This window comes from Canis lupus, chromosome 12 (genome assembly GCF_048164855.1).
Source record: "Canis lupus baileyi chromosome 12, mCanLup2.hap1, whole genome shotgun sequence".
Lineage (NCBI taxonomy): Eukaryota > Metazoa > Chordata > Mammalia > Carnivora > Canidae > Canis > Canis lupus.
The window spans coordinates 28,217,340-28,237,612 of NC_132849.1; the positions used below are offsets into that span (position 1 = coordinate 28,217,340).

General features: G+C 46.8%; 1 protein-coding gene and 1 pseudogene across 1 annotated transcript in view; one reads left to right on the forward strand and one right to left on the reverse strand.

The window, feature by feature from the left end:
- LOC140600793 (uncharacterized) overlaps positions 1–20,273 on the forward strand; it is a 39,724-nt gene that overhangs the window by 13,679 nt on the left and 5,772 nt on the right. The window contains exons 7-10 of the mRNA XM_072768934.1: positions 9,029–9,212; positions 10,317–13,577; positions 17,883–18,068; positions 19,420–19,592. Of these exons, the coding sequence (XP_072625035.1) occupies positions 9,029–9,212; positions 10,317–13,577; positions 17,883–18,068; positions 19,420–19,592 (3,804 nt within the window). The remainder of the gene's footprint in view (positions 1–9,028; positions 9,213–10,316; positions 13,578–17,882; positions 18,069–19,419; positions 19,593–20,273) is intronic.
- LOC140601861 (large ribosomal subunit protein eL37 pseudogene) lies at positions 1,236–1,538 on the reverse strand (annotated as a pseudogene).

The following is a 20,273-nucleotide window of genomic DNA, read 5'->3' on the forward strand; positions in this document are numbered from 1 at the left end:
TTTCACTGCCCCAAACTTAACATAAGCTCAGCAGCTAGACTGCCTGTGTTTGAATGCTGGCCTCAGCCCCTTGCTAGTTGTCTGGCCATGGCTAACTTCTTAAATCTGTGGGTGCCTCATCTGTAAAGGTAGATAATAACCAAACCTCTGTCATAGGACTGTCATCGGTGTATGAGAATAATCCACACAAGTCCCTGAGCACAGTGCCTAGCATACCGTAGCTAATGAGCGATTGCTTCTGGTATATCTTTTTTTTTTAAAGATTTTATTTATTTATTTATTTATTTGAGAGAGAAAGAGAACGCACAAACAGAGGGGAGGGGTAGAGGGAGAGGGAGAAGCAGACATTCTGCTGAGCAGGGAGCCCCATGTGGGACTTGATCCCAGGACCCTGAGCACCCAGGAGCCTCAGATATATCTTTAAAATAAAAGAGGTCTCATAAATATTCCTCTCTTTTTTTGAAAAAGGTTTTTTAATTTATTTGAGAGAGAGAGAGTGGGTGAAAGAGAGAAAGAAAGGGACAGAATCCCAAGCAGACTCCCTGCTGAGCACAGAGCCCAGCACAGGGCTGGATCCCACAACCCTGAGATCATGACCTGAGCAGAAACCAAGAGTTGGTAGGTTAACCAACAAAGCCACTCAGGTGGCCTGGTATTTCTCTCTTTCATCCAACAAGTATTAATTGACCATGTAGTAAGGTGGCAGGTACTATTCTAAGTGCTGAAATATAGCAGTGAATAAGACGTTCACAGTTCCTGCCTTCAGGAGCAATGGAGCAAACAGAAAATGCAACAATTAACAAAAATGCAAATTAAAATGGGTAGATACTCTTTTTCTGGAAAATTAAAAATTCGTGACGAGGTAGAAACAAGCTAAATGTCCTAGTTTAGTAAAGCATGATATAACTTTATGGTGAAACATAAAATACAAAATAGGTGCTAAAAATGTGGATGAACATTTGTTAGGGGAAATTTGTAGCATTATTTTATGTGGTTACCAAACAAAAATTGTAAGCTAATATAGAGCTAGAATGAAGACTGAAAAAGTATGAAGCTGTCATAACAACTGTTCCAGCAAGGGTTCCCAGTGGATGCTAAAATTGGTGGGCAAATGTTTAATAGGAGCAAGATATTTATAATGTCTCAAGGTATCTTCTGGCAAAGTTTTTATTAACTACAAAGGAGAAAGTAGTCATTTTTTGTTTTGTTTATTAAAACCAGAATGTTTATTGTGACTAATCATTGAAATCCTTAAGATGAACTGCAACAGCTGCCCTCTTGGGCTTAGGTGTCGTTCCTTCAGGGAATCCATGCCTGAATCTGCAGTATACAATTTTTAGGAGCCTCATTGGACCAGTCCCAGTGGAATTTTTATCCTTTATCCTTGGCACTCCAGTTATACTTTCTCTTCCGCTTGGCAGGCTAACCACATTTGCCACAGGTGGACGGACTTCTGTAGGTGGTAGGCCTTAGAGCCACAGTGGTGGCACAACATGTCTTATTGCAACGCTTCCAAACGATGACGTCCCCTTCATCATTTTGTTTCCACGGCAGACCCCCGAAAGTAGTAGTTTTAAGGAAGAGAAGGCCTTACCTGAGTGATCAAAGTTAACATTATTATTATTGGGAGAAAAATACGATATGCCTGTTGATGTGATGCAGTGAGAAGGACAAAGCACCATTTCTGGGGAATTACTTCCTAAAATGGATAATGAGAATCTGTTAATAAAACAGACAAACCCAAGCTGAGGGACTTTCTACAAATAACTGGATTGTACTCAGTTTGGGAAGATGAAATATCTTATGTCATCATAAAATATTTTTTAAATAGATAAGCTGGTAAATTCTGTTATATTTATATGTATATTTCAAATATATATTTGTGGCTTTTAAAAATATTTTACTTATTTATTCATGAGAGACACACAGAGAGAGGCAGAGACATAGGCAGAGGGAGAAGCAGACTCCCTGGGTGGAGCCCGACGCAGGACTCAATCCCAGGGCTCTGGAATCATGACCTGAGCCAAAGGCAGATACTCAACCACTAAGCTACCCAGGCATCCCTGTATTTGTTATATATATTGCAACACACACATACAAAAAATATAGAGTTGGGGACTGGATATGATCTGACTCCAGTTATGTAAAAAGAAAAAAAATCATAGAAAGAAACTTGCCAGAATATTTAACAATGTACTTAGGTGTTTTATAGTAATACTCTTTTGTACATTCCAAGTTTTTTTAATGTAATGCATTTATAACCACAAAAAAAGCACACAAAATTTTGAGAATAGGTAAACATCTTTTTTGTCTGTTTCAGTATGAATGCCTTTTTTGTATTGTCTGTTTCAGGCAAGTAAAATATTTAGAAAGAGAATTATCTGTGCTCATGACCATGGGAAATGATCCAGGTCACCAATCAGGACAATACTGCAAATAATTCATATTCTGACTTGGATTTGGCTCCATGGGCTTTCAGGGCAACTCCTTGAGCACTTCTCAAGATAGGCCAAATGGAGGCAATCAGCACAAAATGTGATAAGTGTCTGGCTGGCAAGTTCCCCTGTCTCTCTCTGCTGGGTAAGCTCTCAGGAAGCCAGAGAGAACCTGCCACGTCAGCAGACTAGTGTTGGGAGCAAGACAGGGCTTCAGGAAAGACCCCACAAGAAGAGGTCTGTACAAGTACATGTTTCCTTTTGCTTAAAATGTATCTTATGACAAACATTTAGAAAATATGAATGCAATGAGGAAGAAAATAATTGTCCACAAGCCTACTGCCTAAAGATAACCACTGTGAATATCCTGGTATATATTGATTACAGATAGTTCCCCTTTTTCTCTCTCTCCTTTGCACTCCCTCTTCCCATTCTATTTTCTTTCCCTGTCTCTCCCTTTTCCTTTTTTATTCATGTAAAAAAATTGCATAAGTTTATCTATCTCATACTGGTATCTCTAGTTCTAAACTTTTTTTTTTTAAGATTTTATTTATTTATTCATGAGAGACATACAGAGAGAGGCAGAGACATAAGCAGAGGGAGAAGCAGGTTCCCTGTGGGGAGCCCGATGTGGGACTCCATCCCAGGATCCTGGGATCATGATTTGAGTCAAAGGCAGATGTTCAACCACTGAGCCACCCAGGTGCCCTTCCGGTTCTAATCTAACACCACAAGGTCCTTCCCTACCTTCCCATTTCCTTATTGGGATCTTCTTTCTCCAACGGTGAGAATCCTGGCTCTCACCATCCACAATATATCCACTGATCTCTTCAACCCTAGGGTACACATCAAAGAGTTGCAAACTTAACCTATACCCCATGTGAGAAACAAATGGACTAACTAAAGAGCAGTATTTGTGTGTAGTTCTTACTGTTTTTAACCTGACCCTATCCAGGAAAAACACTGTTCTCCAGTTACTTAGGCTAGTTCTTTTTTTTTTTTTCCTCACCTCTTTCAGAGTTGCTATGTTACCCATTTGTCATCATATTAGTTTTGTACTGTTGCATTTCAAGTTGCCACAGTCTGAAACAGCACATATTTATTATCTCACAGTGTCTGTGGGTCAGGAGCTGGTCCACTGCTTCGGGTCTCAGCAGACTGGGTGAGCTGTGTGACTCAGGTGGCAGCTAGGGCTGTAATATCTGAGGCTTGAGTCCCTTTTCCAAGCTCACTAGTCATTGGCAGAATTGTTTCTCAGGGTTGCAGAATTGAGACCTGGTCTTCTCCACAATGTGGCAATTTGCTTCTTCTAGGCCAACCAGAGAATATCCTTGCTTCTTCAAATCTGTCTCTTCAAGAAGGACCCACATACCCTCTTTTGAAGGGTCACCTGATTTGGTCAGCCCCATCCAAGATATCCCCATTTTTATTAACTCAAGCCAAATGATTAGAGATTCTAATTACATCTAACAACATCTCCTTTTCCACATAGCACAACTTGATCATAGAACAACATCTCATCTTATTTGAAGGTCCCACCCACATATAAGGGGAGACCATTATACAGGTAGTGTGCACGAAAGGATGAGAATTTTGGGTCCATCCTAGAATTCTGACAACTTTATTAACTAGTTAATTTTTTCCTTTTTGCATGTCATTTTTGGGTTTTCCTCCACATGCTAGTTGATTTTAACACGTATATTTTCTTAGGGGTGCCTGTGGGGCTCAGTCAGTTAAGCATCCAACTCTTGATCTCAGCTCAGGTCTTGATCTCAGGGTTGTTGTGAGTTCAAGCCCCATGTTGGACACTACGTTGGGCATGGAGACTACTTAAAAAATAATAATAATAAAATAGAATAAAATAAAATAATAACATGCGTATTTTCTTATATTTTCCTTTTTACATAAGGGTAACATACTGTAGACATAGTTTGCATTCTAATTATTTTACTTAACAGTATATCCTGGAGATCTCACATGTCATTTCATAGAAATTTTCTTTGCTTTTTTACACAATGGCATAACATTCCATCATTTGTATGAGTGCACCATAATTTACTTAACCACTTTCCTATATTGGGCATTTAGATTGTTCCCAAAAGTTGAAATTACAAACGATGTGGCAATGAATAACTTTTTTTTTAAGATTTTATTTATTTATTCATGAGAGACCCAGAGAGAGAGAGGCAGAGACATAGGCAGAGGGAGAAGCAGGCTCCCCTTAGGGAACCCAATGTAGGACTCAATCCCTAAACTCCAGGATCATGCCCTGAGCTGAAAGCAGGGGGCTCAACCACTGAGCCATCCAGGAGTCCATGGCAATGAATAACTTTATATATGTTTACTTTCATGTTGTTGGAAGTGGTAATTTCCTGGTAATGACGTTACTGGTTAAAATATATTACACGATATATATTGAATACATCAAAATATATAATAGGTTATTAACCCTTTATAATGTATTTTGGGTTACATTATTAATCCAATACTCCCATTGTTAAGTGATAAAAGCAAAGTGTACAATGCAAAGTTATATTAGGCTTATAAACATTGAATATATTATATATTCTAAAGTTATTAGCTCTTTGTCATATATTGAAAATATCGTCTCCTAGTTTGCCATGTCATTTGATTTAATATAATTTATTTTGCCAAAAAAATTTATTTTGCCATGCAAATTAAAAATTTTTTATATAGTTAAATTTATCGACCTATTTTTTATTGCTTTTGAATTTTTAAAAGGTTTTTATTTATTTATTTGAGAGTGAGAGATTGAGAGCCAAAGAGAGAGCACAAGCAGGGGGAGTGGCAGAGGGAGAAGCAGGCTCCCTGCCAAGCAGGGCTCAATCCCAGGACCCAGGGATCACGATGGGAGTCAAAGACAGATGCTTAACCGACCCAGCCACCCAGGGTGAATTTTGAATCATAGTTACAAAAACCTCCCTATACCAAGATTAAACAGGCATTCATTTGTGTTTTCTTCAAGTACTTATATAATTTTGACTTTACATTAGATTCCCTAATCCATTCAGAATTCAATCTTGTGTGTATTTTGAAATAGCTATCTAACTACATTTTTCCAGATGGCTACTCAGTTGTCCCAGTACTATTTATCATAAAGTCTATCTTTACCCAAATAATTTGAGGTGCCACTTTTACTTTTTTATGTGGGGGTCAATTTTTAAAAATTAACTGCAGTACATTGTGAATGAAAAATTTTAGTGTTTGTATGTAGTATTGTCTCCTTCTAGAGAAAGTTTAATTTATTGTGGTATGCAATTAATGTAGGGAAAAGTCACACTTATCTAATTAAAGCCTTGAGATGATTCAAGACGAATTTCACTCTTTGTAAGAAGATACCTATTTCCCACTTGTTCTTACTTCCAAGATGTAGCCTTCTGCAGGGGGTGGGGGGTGCGGGGGTCTCAGCTGAAATCCTGGGCTGTTCATCAGGTTCCCTTCACATTGACAAGACTTAAACTCTTTTTTTTCTTTTAAGATTTTATTTATTCATTCATGCATGACACAGAGAGAGGCAGAGACACAGGAAGAGGGAGGAAAAGCAGGCTCCCCGCCGGAGCCCCATGCGGGACTCAATCCCAGGACCCAGGATCATGTTCTGAGCCAAAGGCAGATGTTCAACCACTGAGCCACCCAGGCATCATGACAAGACTTAAATTCTCATTTTTGTTTTCTCAGAAGTCATGGTATAGCTGCCATTTTGTTTTTTCTTTTTTTTTAAGATTTCATTTATTTATTCATGAGAATACACAGAGAGGAGAGAGAGAGAGGCAGAGGGAGAAGCAGGCTCCATGCAGGGAGCCTGACGTGGGATTCGATCCCGGGTATCCAGGGTCACGCCCTGGGCCAAAGGCGGCGCTAAACCTCTGCGCCACCCGGGCTGCCCTATAGCTGCCATTTTGTATATGGCTTTTGTGCCTCTTAGTTCTTGGCTCTTCTCTGAGTTTAGTAAACTATTTTATCCATCTTTTATAACTGTTCTTGGTGAGCAGTTTAGTCTGGTACCCTCACAGCTTGAAACAGAAGTTCGAGAATGTTTACAGTTACTGGGACGCCTGGGTGGCTCAGCAGTTGAGCGTCTGCCTTCCAGCTCAGGGCACGATCCTGGAGATCTGAGATTGAGTCCCACATTGGGCTCCCTGCATGGAGCCTGCTTCTCCCTCTGCCTGTGTCTCTGCCTCAATCTCTCTCTGTGTCTCTCATGAATAAATAAATATTTTTTTTAAAAAAAGAGAGAATGTAAAAAAGAGAGAGAGAGAGAGAGAATGTTTAGTTATGACTCCAATTGTGATCGTCAATCATACAATTCAAACCAGAGAGTGAAAGCAGGAAGATAGAAATTATATGAGAAGAGATGCAGAATTGGAAGACCAGGAGACCCAGTTTGCAAATAATGGGATTTCTAGAAGGAGAAAAATGAAAAGATTGAGGGGAAGCAAAAATTAAATTATAGAAGAAAATTTCTCTGAGCCTGTTAATGACCCAAATCTATATATAAAAAGTGTTCCCTGGGTTCTCGGTGAGACTGTGGAGAAAAGATGCACATAAAGCATATGTTGATAAAATTCCTGAACTCTAAGTGCTTTCAGACACAGGAAAAATGGATTATTCACAAAGGAAAATCAGTTAGACTGGTGTTGAATAGACTGGCCTCGGATTTCTCACCTGTACCTCTGGAGGCCAGAAGGTGCTGGAATCAGATCTATGGGCACCGGAGCGGAAAAGCCTGCCTCAGAGAATGGCCACTTGCCATTACATTCCCCCTGAGCACAGGAAGGACATATATGGTGCGGATGTGCAAGGACTATTACCACCATGTACCCCGATTCCAGAAACCAAGAAAATCAAGAAAAATAATGATTAACAACACAAACCCACAAACAAACCAGAGACCTCAAGCTAAGGGAAGATGAAGAAGAAAAGAACTTTGTACAGGATAATAGTATTGTGTCTTGGAATGCTTTAGACTCAAAATTCTTGGAAGAGAAAATGAAATGCTAAGGGAAATTCCTACTGTAGCTTCAAATGAATTACATTAAACTATCTCAGCCAAATCTAAAAGCAGGGATAGGAATGAGGGGTGAGGGGAAAACAAAAATGTTCCCCGGGTCTCAAGGAAGAGGGAGGAGCGTGGGGGAAGTCCAGCAGGTCATCACAGGGTATCTACTGAGATTCTCTGTGTGAAGCACTTAGTACTCAAACGTATATTAGGAAGTAGCCATTTAAATGTCCTTAACACAGGACTCCACAGCCTCATTTCACACAGACAGCCCTGATCCTTGACAGCTTTGTTTCTCTCCCCCTCCTTTTAACATTGAGAAATGAGAAACCCCAGGAAGTCAGGCTGCATAGGTGAAGGTCCAAGCTCTGCAATCGAACAGCTGCCGGGATGTGGCGAGTCATATTTACGGGCCAAGCAGACTGCATGTCAACTGCAGCTGATGAGCAAGTTCTCTACAAGGAGTTAAAGTGAGAGAAGGAGACAGCTGTCACACATTCTTCACCCGGAAGGTTTCAGCATTTTGCCATGCTTGGGTTGTTTGGTTTGTGTGACTCTGCACAGTGGGAACTCAGGGGATGTTTTTCACGAGGGTGGCTGGGATGTTTGGAGCAGGCCAGGATGAGGGGCTTTGAAATTGGCTGCCAACTACGTAAGGGACCAAAAGCTGAGAGGAGATTCTTAGTGATTACTCTGGCTGGCACTCCTATGTCCTCTCATTCTACAATTCCAAAGGCCCAGAGCTCAGCTTCATTTGCAAAGAATAATCATAAGGGAGCCAGAGGACTTGGGACTTATGCTGTGTTTTGTGTAATTAGGGATTACTATTGAAAGGGAAATGTTTGCATCACATTAAAGCAGTTGCTGTGGACATTCGTGTTCATGGAAATTGATTTTTGTTGTGCACAACCTTTCCTCTTGATAATGTGGGTTGAAATGAGATTCTAGGTATTTCTTACAAAAAGAGGCTTTTTGGTTTGTTTGTTTTTTTATATATTTTTTAAAGATTTATTTATTTATTTATGATAGACATAGAGAGACAGAGAGGCAGAGACACAGCAGGAGGGAGAAGCAGGCTCCATGCCGGGAGCACAATGCGGGACTCGATCCTGGGACTCCAGGACCGCGCCCTGGGCCAAAGGCAGGCACCAAAACGCTGAGCCACCCAGGGATCCCCTGTTTGTTTGTTTTTTTGTAGTAATTATACATGTTCATTGCAGAGAAAATGAGAGAGGAATTCAAAAAGGAATGAAGCATATTTTTAAATGCCAAGATATAACCACAGTTTGCTGATTATCCTCTAGATAGATAGTTCTCTATGTAGCCTGGTACATAATTGAAAACAAATGAGGTCTTGCCATACATGCTATTGTATAATTTGGTTTTATTTACTTAACATTATGTCCTGGAGAGGCTTCTATCACAGTAAATACAGGCCTACCTCACCACTTTAAGGGCTTCATAGTCCTCTGTAAATCCTATGTATCATAATTTCCTTATGGGTATGTTTCTTTTTTGTATCATTACATTCATGGACATATTGGTAATGCTGTTTGAGAATATGTCTGTCTAGGCTGGCAGGAGACTCTGAGGAGGAGTGGCTCTGGGAGGAAATGGGGCCTGCTGCTGAGTCTCTGATCCTGTCTGGGAGGAACATCATGCTAGTAGCTCAGAAGCTCCATCTTCAGCCAGAATGTCAAAGCTACCAGGAGGAACTAGTGACTACAGCTCAGCAGATCCTGGTGGATACCACAAAGGTGAGGCTGATATCAGATCTACTTGCTGGTTAGTTGGACATAGCTCATTGCAAGAAAGCATGGATTGGGCACATTATTCCCACAGTGGATGCCCCTTGCAGAGAGACACCCCAGCCCGAGCTTCCAACAAGATCACAGCACAGACTTCATTACCAGTTTAATAAATGCTGTGTGGGAGATGCCCTAGGGAGCCAGTAGACCTTCTAAATTAGGGTCTGTGGCCTTAAACCCATGTGTGCTCCCTTATCCCCCACACTTAGCTTATCAACCCCTAATAAAAACGGTCTGCTGGAAGGATCTCAGGGGGGCAGAATAACCTCTTGGCCTCCAAATACTCCCCATTTTCCTGACATTCCACTATATGGCACAATTCTTTAAGGTTGGGGCATTGCTCCCTATTAGGATCTATATGCCTTAAATATTACCACAATATTATTAACGTTCATCATTAGAGCTTTAATAGTGTGGGTTATCGTGCGGGGAACAGTATTGGCAACTTAGCAGATCTTCATTAAAATGAGATTGGAAATGGAGAGATGTGAAGGCAAAGCTAGAGGGCTTTGGGCACCTGCTGATGGGAGGGAGGAGCAGAGGGAAGAAGGGCAGGCTCTGGAAAGTGTTTGAGTACCAGCTCTGTTGCAGGGGTTGGATAGATCCCTCCAGGATGGGCAAAATCAGGCTAGGAAAGATTCTCAGAGACACTTCTTGGACAGGTCATCTCTCCAGCCCCCATTAGCCTCATCCAAATAATAAGTCCCTCCTAAATACTTTTTCCTTAGTTATGTGTCGGTTACCCCATAGATAGTTGACTGCCCTGCTTCTAACCAGATGCCCACTCCAAAACCAAGTTGGCCGTCACATTAAATGTAGCTCAAATTTTGGAAGCCTCACGTTTTCAGCGGAGCCAAATAACTACTTTGAAGGTCACTCCTAGGTACCTTGTTTCTATATTTTCTAGGCCGAGAGTCTGTACTCTTTAGGCTGAGGGCGTTTGGGGGAGCGTCTATTCATAAACCTGGAGGAGGGAAGCCGCTGCCTTGCTTGCTCTCGCTCCGCGAACGATCCAGCATGGTCAACCTTCTCTTCCCCTGGCTGCCCGAACAGGTCCTGCTCCTGGAAGACGCGGCGACGGCGAGGAAGATGGTTCGGGAGGCGGGTTGGTGCCTGACCTGCCTGGACTCGCTGGAGGCCACGGCCGCTGCGGCCTCCCCGCGCGGGCCCTTCGCGGACCTGGCCGCGGCGCTGCTGCGCCTGGGCCGCCTGACCGCGCCGGGGCGCGGGGAGCGCCTGGGCCGCGCCGGCCGCCTGCTGCGGGGCTGTGTCCCCGCGCTGCTCCAGGCCGCCCGCGGCCGCCTGCAGCGTCCGCGCGACCCTCAGCTGGCCGCTGCCCGGCGCCGCGCTTTCGCCCAGACCCGGAGGACCCTCGGCGAGCTCCTGGCGCAGCTGGAGCCCAGCGCCGCGGCCCCCGCCTGCGCTCAGGCCGGCGCGCTCGCCGGGCGCCTGCGGGAGCTGCGCGAGCTGCTGGCGGCGCCGGGGCCCGAGCGCGTCGGCGGCCCTCTGGACGCGCCGCTGGCCGCCGTGGTGTGGCACTGCATGCGCCTGGCCGCCTGCTCCCCTCCGCCCGACAGGCTGCGCCTGGTGGCCCGCTGCGGCCAGCTGCTGGAGCTGCGCAGCGCCCAGCGCCTGGGTCGCATCGAGCGGCCCCCGGGAGCCGGCGGGGCCTCCGGGAGCCTGCAGCCCGGGCAGGAGTGCGCCGCGCTGCAGGCCGCGGCAGAGGCCCTCTCCCGGGGAGTCCGCACTGGGCTGCTGCGCCAGATCCTGGACACGTTCACCGACACGCAAAGTCCTCTTCGGAGACTGGTCCGGGCCGCTTTGGCCACTCGCCCAGTCGGCGCCCCGTGCGATGGCGAGGCCTTGCCAAAGACTTTCCAGCTTTGCCTTGCTGCTTTCCACGACCAGGCCAAGCAGATGCTCAGAGTGGCGCGCTTGGTCTTGGTTTGCTGCCCGCGACAACAAACTGGCAAAGACATGGAGGTCACCATGGCAGGCCTTTGGGGGCTTGTGGTCAGAGTGCAGCAACTTTTCTCACAGAGCCCCCAAGGGTCTGGTCTGGACTGGAGCCCTGCCGCCTTGCAGGCCCTGCTTCAGGCATGGACCAGGGCATCTGAAGGCTTGTTGGCATGTTTTGACGACGTTCTGGATATTCCTGAGTTCCTGAGTGTGTCCATTCAAGAAATGACCAAGTACTTGGACTTCTTTAAATGGACTTTGAGGAACCCAGATTCCAGAGAGTTTTCCCAACTTGTGGCGTATTTACAGGGTCGAGCCACACACATAGTGCAGGTGATGAGCAGGTACGTGGACCAAGATCGAGATCCCATTTTCCGGAATGGCCTGAGAGTCTTGATCCAGCAGCTGGACCAGTCTTCACGGTTCTTGAGTGCAGCTGCTGAGTGCTGTTCAGGTGGGCACAGCACTCGGGGTACAGATGCATTTCTAACCATGGCAAAACACCTGATCCATTCAGCCCAGAGCATCCAAGAGGGGCTGGATGGGACTAACCACCCAGATATCCTTAGCCCTCTTCGAAACCAAGTCCAAAGGTTTGACACTACTAAGGGACCACCTTATTTTATTCTCCCCAGCCTTCTGGACTCTACAGCTCCTGCACTGAAACACCAGGGGGAACCTGTGCTGGAGAAAAGCAACCCAGGCACCTCCTATCCACCGAGGAACAATCTTTCCTACCTCTTGATTCCTGACATCCATCCCCAGATGGGGCACACTCCACTCCCAGGCATCAGCAAACTCATCCTTGCTGTAGAGAGCAAGAGCCACCAGGCACTGACCTCAGCTAGCACTAACTTGCAGGAGCAGGATGCAGCCATGGATGTACCTCCAGAGGCTCTGGGGTCAGAGAAGATGCCTGGACTCCAAGAAATCCCAACATCAGCACCTTCTGGTATTGACCTAACAAGGGAGATAACACACTGCACAACTGCTAGACCTGATGGGCTTCTGAAAGTGGCTCTCCAGCTGTCTGGGAGGCCCCAGGAAACTGGGCAGAGTTTGGTGGCCAGGGCTGGTGACTGGTACCCTCTGTGCCAACAGCTATTTTGTCACAACCCAGCAGCTGATCTTCCAGGGAACATGGCAGTTTTCATAGAGCTGCAGCAGAATTTAGCCTCAGTGGTTCAACTAGCAGCCAAAAGTGGGCCTCTGGATTTAGGGAAGGACCTTAATTCAACTGGGCGTCCAGAAGCACTTTTACAAATGCAAGGCAGATTGGAGGAGGTGGAGACCCATGGCAAACAGCTATTGGACAAGATTCTGGCTTCTGATGGCCTCCAAGCCCCTAAGTCATGGGAGGAGAGCATTAAGGATGAATGCCTTCTATGGTCAGTGGCTGTCCAAGACCTACTCCAGTGCATGGAGAGACTCAGCAGGAGACAAGGCCTGTTCTTGCTGCCCCTGAGACAAGCCATGAAGGAGCAGCAGGGACTGCAGGAAGGGTTGGCCCAGGCAGCAGATGTTTCTCAGAGGCTACAAGAGGCTGCCAGGCTGTCTAGCCTCCTATGCAGAGATGTGCAGGTTAAAGGTGAGGTCTCCTTTTTGTGCAGGGAAATTCATGTGCTCACAGATGCTCTGCTGGATGTGGCAGTGATCCTGGCCTCTTCCCCAAAACCATCTCCCAGCCTGTCCACACGCTTTGAACTTCTCTACTTAGAGCTCTCCTTTCGAACCAAGGCCCTGACTGGTCACCTGAGCATCATTAATGCAGACTATGAACATGCCTTCCAAGATGCCTTCTGTCCAAGGCTCTCTGTCTCTAGAGAACCTCAGACCAGACGAGAAAGCTCCCTGGAAAGAATGGTGTCTGGTATCCTCGCTGCACAGAGAATTGTGGCAGGAAGTCAGGAGTATGGGACCTGCCAAGAAGACCTTTTAATGGCTCTGGAGAGCATTCTTGTCCTCACCAAGGAGGTGGCCCAGAGGATCCCAGTGCTCCAAGATTGCCCAGAGGAGTGGAGAATGCACATCCTGGACTGGCTTCAGTGGGAGTGGGCAGCCAGGGCCCATCATGCCATGGCCCAGGTCCAGGCCTGGAAAGGTGGTTACACCGAGGCCTGGAGACTCCTGGCCCAGTGCCTAAAGCCCAGTGAGGAGATGGCAGTGATGAAACCCAGGGGTGAACAGGACTCTGCCCATCCCCAGCTCTGCTGTGAGGAGGGTGCATCAGAAGCTGTTGCAGTGAACAGAGTGGAGTCTCAGGGTGCTGCCCCCCAAAACACCCCAGGGAGCTCAGTGGGGACCTGTGCCGCTGATCCAGCCATCACTGGGACAGTCGAGGCAGACCTAGACACGGTAGGGCTGTCAGCATCTTTCCTCCTCCCCCACCACAGCCCTCTTTTTTTATTTTTTTAAAGATTTTATTTATTTATTCATGAGAGACACAGAGAGATAGAGAGGCAGAGACACAGGCAGAGGGAGAAGCAGGCTCCATGCAGGGAGCCCGACGTGGGACTTGATCCCGGGTCTCCAGGATCAGGCCCTGGGCTGCAGGCGGCGCTAAACCACTGAGCCATCTGGGCTGCCCCACAGCCCTCTTTCTAATAACCAAAGGCCACTGCCAAGTTCCAGAAAAAGCTGTCTTGGTGCCCACATGTGTAATGCACATTTGGCAGGCAGCACAGTACAGCCTTTGAGAGTCTGAGATCAGAAATTAGACTCCCTGGGGCTGTGCCCGCTTCTCGCATTTCCTAGCTCTGAGACCTCAGTGAAGCTTTCTTAGCTATATTGGACTTCAAGATTCTAGTCTAGAAAATGGGCACATTGATACTCTCCTGGCAGAGGGCTAATGAAAGCTTCCATGTAAAATACTCGCACTTGCCTGGACGTATGTAGGAAGCGCCCTCTAACTAGTGGCTGTAATTACTGACTTCTGTGAAGTTTTCCCTCATTGCCCCACCTGGAAGAGGTCCCCTTGCTGTGACAGACAGCACCCGTCCTGTGGTTCAGGCTACCTCTTGCTATCTCGACCTCTGTGATGTTACCTCCCCTCCCCAGTCAGGGCTCTTTGGTTTGCAAATGGCAGGGATCCAAGTTGAAGCAGCATAGGCGAAAAGGAAGGTTAATTGGAAGGGTGCTGGGTCTGTTGAACACCTTCCATTTCCTTCTGGGGCACCAGGTGGGACAGTGAGCCATTGTGGAGCTCAGACATTTAATTGACTTACACCAGCTGTGACCAAAGTCAGTGCGAGGTGCACTAGGTTGGCAGTACCCAAGAAATTCCCTAGCAGTACCCTTCTCCCCACACAGAGCTGACCAGACCTTGTGCCTCCACCCCCTTACTCTTCACTTTCTTTTTCTTTCTGAAGGGTCATTACCATGGGAGGGACCCTCTTCTCAAAGTAGCCCGGAGGAGAGCAGGCACTGTGCCTCTCCCCCTACAGCCTAAGGCCTCTTGCCTCCAATTCCCCTGCTGTCTTCTAGGCTCACCTTGCTGCATAGCTGTTGGTCTCACGAAATCTGTATCCTGCAGGCTCCTTCTTACCTGTTTCTCCATAGTCTTTCTGACGCTTACTTGGTGCCACGGACTTCACATTGACATGTTCTATTTCTGTCAGCTCACCTGCTGCATGCATCTCCTTCTTGTCAAAACCTCCTGACAGGAGCATTTTAAACAGCTGCGCCAGGGCGGGTGAGGCTGGCCCAGGTCTGACTCCCTGAAATAGCGAGAACAGCAAGCCCATTCGGCCTTCGTCGTCTCTCCTATCCGTGAAGGGATCTCATCTCTCCTGGTAGAGGCCGGTTGCCCCTGGGTCACGTTCCAAGGTCCCTACCACAGAGCAAGCGCTGTCCTGCGCACATTGTTCCAATAGGGACAGTGGCTCTGCCTCGAGGGCCCAGCCCCCGAGGTGAGGGCCTGGAGAAAAGGGAGGACCACCATCCCTGGTATCTGTCTGCTCTGCTGTCCCACTCCCCGGGGCTCCTGGGGGGACAGAGACTCACCCTTCGTACAGCCTGGAACAGCTCTTCAAACAGTGAGCCCCTAACCTGTCGAGGGAGGACGTGGGTTTGGGAAGCGGCTTGTCCATCTTCTGGGCACTTGGAAGTCACAAGTGGAAATTCTTTATTCCAGTTAAGGGACTCTCCACACACAGTGCCAGGCCTTTTCCCTTATTAAAGAGCTTGGAGGGGATCCCTGGGTGGCGCAGCGGTTTGGCGCCTGCCTTTGGCCCAGGGCGCGATCCTGGAGACCCGGGATCGAGTCCCACGTCGGGCTCCCGGTGCATGGAGCCTGCTTCTCCCTCTGCCTATGTCTCTGCCTCTCTCTCTCTCTCTGTGACTATCATAAATAAATAAAATTTAGAAAAGAAAAAAAAAATAAAGAGCTTGGAGACACCTCTGGCTTTGAATGCTTCAAGTCCCTGACAGTTGACTATGTGACATGAGTTGAAAAGAATATTTCCTACTTTCTTAACCCTTGACTCAAGGACCACACATCTCAATTTGCCGTTTTTACCCTTGTTGGCAGTCACTACGGTTCAGTCAGAGTCTCACCTGGATTCTCTCCCTCTTTCTTTCCTTTTCACCTACTGTGGGGCCCCATCTGGGGAAACAGAGAGCCTTAGTGGAATTTGGTCCCTCTCCAGAACAGCTCACCCCTCCCAGCATTCAGAGGACATCCCAAGCTGTCTGAAAGAAGGCTGACAAACAGTTTTCAGAAGGTGGAGGAGTATTAATTGAAGAAGTAACACGAAACAATAGCAAAGCCAGATGATTCCTCAATACGCACAAGCATAGAAAGCCTTAGCTCTCAGAGACACAGTGTTACTTGTCTTCAGATCCTTCAAACCAAGCATAGTCTCTGACATATCGCAGGTGCACAGTAAGTGATTTTGAATGCTTGCTAGGATGCTAATGATAGCTTATAGGTGCAGAAGAGGTTCGAGTTTGGGGCAAAATGGTCATGGGAGAGATGGAACAGGTGTTCTAGGTGTCTCCTAAGAGGAAGGCAGTCTTGAGTTTCCAAGGAAGCAATGCAATCTGTCTTGTCCGTGAGGATGGGAGGGACTCTCTAGGCAATGAAATCTCTGAGGTGAGCTGGTACCCAGAGGGCTTCCGGATGCCTGTGAGTCTGGTGTTGCGTGCCAGGGCTAAAATTTGCTCCTGGCATGAAAGTGAATACTTTATGGTTGGAGAGAAAAGCAATCAGAAGATAAGCCTTCACTGTGAATCTCTGCACCACCTCCAGCCACCCACCTGGCTGGTTGCTGCCCTCCACACCTGGACAGCTTCTGAGTCCAGCCTGAAGCATCAGGACACTTCCCACAGCCATGGCAGCTGTTATGTCTACTTCCTCCTGGGCCAAGCTTGAGGCCAAGTGCACTGCTGTGGAGCACCCAGACCCCAGGGTGGGTCCTCTGGATCTTGTCCTCTTTGGACTCCTGGCCGCAGACTCAAGCCCCCCTCTACCACATCTTCCCATGGCAACTTCTTATTCCACACCCACCTAAACTCTACAGCTACAGCCAAAAGGATATGAATCATCTCACCACTTCCTTGGATGGTTGGTCTCCTGGTTCCACACCATTAGCTGTAGACCCCTTCCTGTGTGCTTGGCAGTGAGAAGCATGACAAAGACTGAACGTAGCCACCCAACAAGGTGGGGGTGGAAGGAACACAGGCGGGTCTTTCCACAGGCCTTGAAGAGCTGGCCTTTGTTTTCCATTCCTCTCTTGCCCAAATATTTGCTACATTTACAGTCTCGACCCAAATAGAATCTGGAACTTGTACCTTCCAATTTAGATAGAATTTATTATCATGTTCACGACCTCATACTTTTCCAACAGTGACATCTGACAGTTCTATCCCTTCTGAGACATTAGTATGCTACACTGGGGTCCTGGGGAAGAAGCAGGGCTGGGGGCAGGCCCAGAGGTCCCTCCCACCCTGTTCCCTGCCCACCTATACCCAAGGCACAGCCCTGCCCTGAGGAGCTCAGGATCTGGTGGGTAAGGCCGAGAGACATCAAGGCCACTCTTGATCCTCCGTTATGGTATTTGTCCAGAACAACCCTCTGTCTCAATTCCAGAGTCTGGAAAAGGCTGATGGAGAGGCTCCAGGAAGGGTCCAATAAAAACATAACCTGGCCCAGCAGTGAGTGCCCCATTCCCTCCTGGGTGCCAGCGGTAGCTCTTTTTCTCACTCGAAAATAACAAGTAAGTTCATGGGGGAATATTCCTCATCATATCAGAACTGTAAAGTCCTTTCATATGCCATGATTGGTGAGAAAGTCTCTGGGTGCCCAAAGTTAGAACATTGAAGGCTTCCTGAGTTTCCACAAGAAGCTATAGATTCTCCCTTTTCCCATGTAAGGGCTGAAACTTTACAGAGGGAGAGAAAAGGGAATATTGAACATGGTCCTGGCATACTTTTTACACAAGCTCTGGATGAACAGAGCACCGAATAATAGGGACTCTCTTTCCCCCACTTGCAGTGGGGACTTGCAGACCATTGCCAGAGCTGCAGGCACGTGGGGAATCAGAAAGCCCTCTTGACTCTCACTCTTCTTTAAAATGTGCTGGGATGGCCCTTGCCATCCTCACAGTAATTTAAAGGCCTGAGCATTTGGAGTCTCACTAGTTATGCCCTGTCCTCTTGCAGGAGCAGCCCGACAGCCCCGCATCCAGCTCTCCGGGTGCCCAGGCCCTGCTGGGTCCTGCACCAGACCAGCTGCTCCCAGAGGATGGCAGCGCAGATGGTGGGAGCAGAATCATCCAGATTACCCATGAGATGGCCGCAGAGGTGCTCCTGATGGCTCAGAGTCTGAGGAAGAGAGGACCTATCTTGGTACTTGGCCTTCAGTGGGCCACTGTGGTGGAAGGGCTAGGCACCTTGGGGGGAAGCGAGCCCCCCTATAGCTGTCCTGTGGGAGCCCGGGCAGACCAGACCGGGCAGCTCCCGGGAAGGAAGCACCTGGCTTTGGGCTTATGGGCACATAATGTTTTAACATGCTCTCTTCTCTCTCTACCTGGGTACGTCCTAGAGTTTACTTCTCTCTTCCCCTCCTCTTTTGGGCTCACTCACAAAGTCTCTGCCTTCTTGCACCACGGAAGAGAATTTGTCAGAAATGGCAATTCACTAACATCAAGGACTCATTCATATCCCAAAAGGATGAACTGAAGGGGGCTGTTTACATCTTTAAAAATTCCCAGTAGGGGTACCTGGGTGGCTCCATCAGTTCAGCATCTGCTTTTGGCTCAGGTCATGATCAGGTCCTGGGATTGAGTCCCGCATCAGGCTCCCTGCTCAGCGGGGATCTGCTTCTTCCTCTCCCCCTCTTGTGCGTGCACACTCTGTCTCTCTCTCTCGAATAAACAAATAAAATCTTTAAAAAAATAAAAATTCCCTCAAATAGAAGTAAGAGAGCTGCAACCTCCTGATGGATAGCCATTCAGGACCAACATAGCCTGGAGGGGAAGGGGGCTGCTTTTCCACTGTGGTCCTTTGCATCTTTGCTGCAGTTGAATCCCTTTCTTTCTTTCTTTCTTTCTTTTTTTTTTTTGCTGAGATCCTTTTCAATGTGGATATTCCCCATACCTGGCCCTTCTCGGGGGCCTCATCTCTGCCCTGGGCCTGCTGAAAACTAACCTGAGCCAGTGCAGGCCGCAGCTCCTGTGGGAACAGGGCTAGACCATTACCAGGAAGCTGGGCTCCCTTCTTTTCAGCAGTTTCCCTGTGGAAGCATGGGTGCCAACTGCTTCATTCTGCTGGTTTTCAAGAGTGAGCCCCTGAAGCCTTTGGAGGAGGTTCTGGAGATCATGGTTTTAGACCAAGGGTAAAACAGGTTTATTCTGGAGCTGAAGTACATTGTGCCAAACAAGTTTTGGATGATTTACGGGTAGTTTGTTTGTTTGTTTGTTTGTTTTGTATTCAGTTAGAGAGCATGGAAGCAAGCATGAGCAGGGGAAGGGGCAGAGGGAGAGGGAGAGAGACCCCTCACCCCATGCTGAGTGTGGAGCCTGATGTGGGGCTCAATCTCATCGCCCCAAGATTGTGACCTGAGCTGAAACCAAGAGTCAGCTGCTTAACATACTGAGCCACCCAGGCGCCCTGTTGGATGCTTTACAATATGCCACTGATTTCTTAGGGAAAACCTGGAAGGGCACCATTTACCTACTCTTTCATTTCTTTGATATAGACCAAAGATCAGCTCATTACCTCTGCTAAGAAAATTGCAACTTCTGGACAAAACTTCGCCAGATTTATCCACATCATTGCTAAGAACTGCATAGATCAGAGGTATTCCCAAGAGCTTTTGTGTGTCGTAGAGCAGATTCAAATGATGAGCAACCAGCTCCGCATCATCTCCAGGTAGGAAACGACTGTGGTGGCAACTGCTATGCTCTGCTTTCTCAAGGGCCAGAGGGAGGGCTTAGGAGGGACAGATCTTTTGGTGGGTTTTTGGGGGGAGGGGGTTTGTATGCTTTTTAAAATGTTTCCTCCAAGAGTCTACATGTATGATGAGAATACTAAACAAATGTTGAAAATATAGAGGATTATTACAAGGGACAAAAAAAATTACATCTTAAGCACTGTCACTTCTTTTATCCCAAAAATATTATATGTAGCAATATACATAAGAAAGAAAAAAAATATTTGACATGCAAAACTAGTTCCTGAGGAGGTGTGAACATAAAATAACCATACGGAATGTTTAAAAATCAAATACATCAGAACTTAGGCTTCCCTTCAAGTCTCCCCCTCCCTTCATGGCTCTGTGCACCTGCCCCAGTGGTCCTGCCGTATCACATCATATTGGAGTTAATCTACAAACCTAAATGACTTATCTCTATTTTGTAATCATGTTTAAATTTTGACCATTAGTTCTCTCTGTTTTTATACTAATCATATCTAATCAAAAAACAATTTGTCTGAAAGTACATTAGTTACAAAGTCAAAGCACTGTGAATGTCATCAGCCTAAGGAAAATTATGCCAGTACAAAGCTTATGTTAAGATTTACTCATTTAGGCACCCTGGCTGGCTCAGTCAG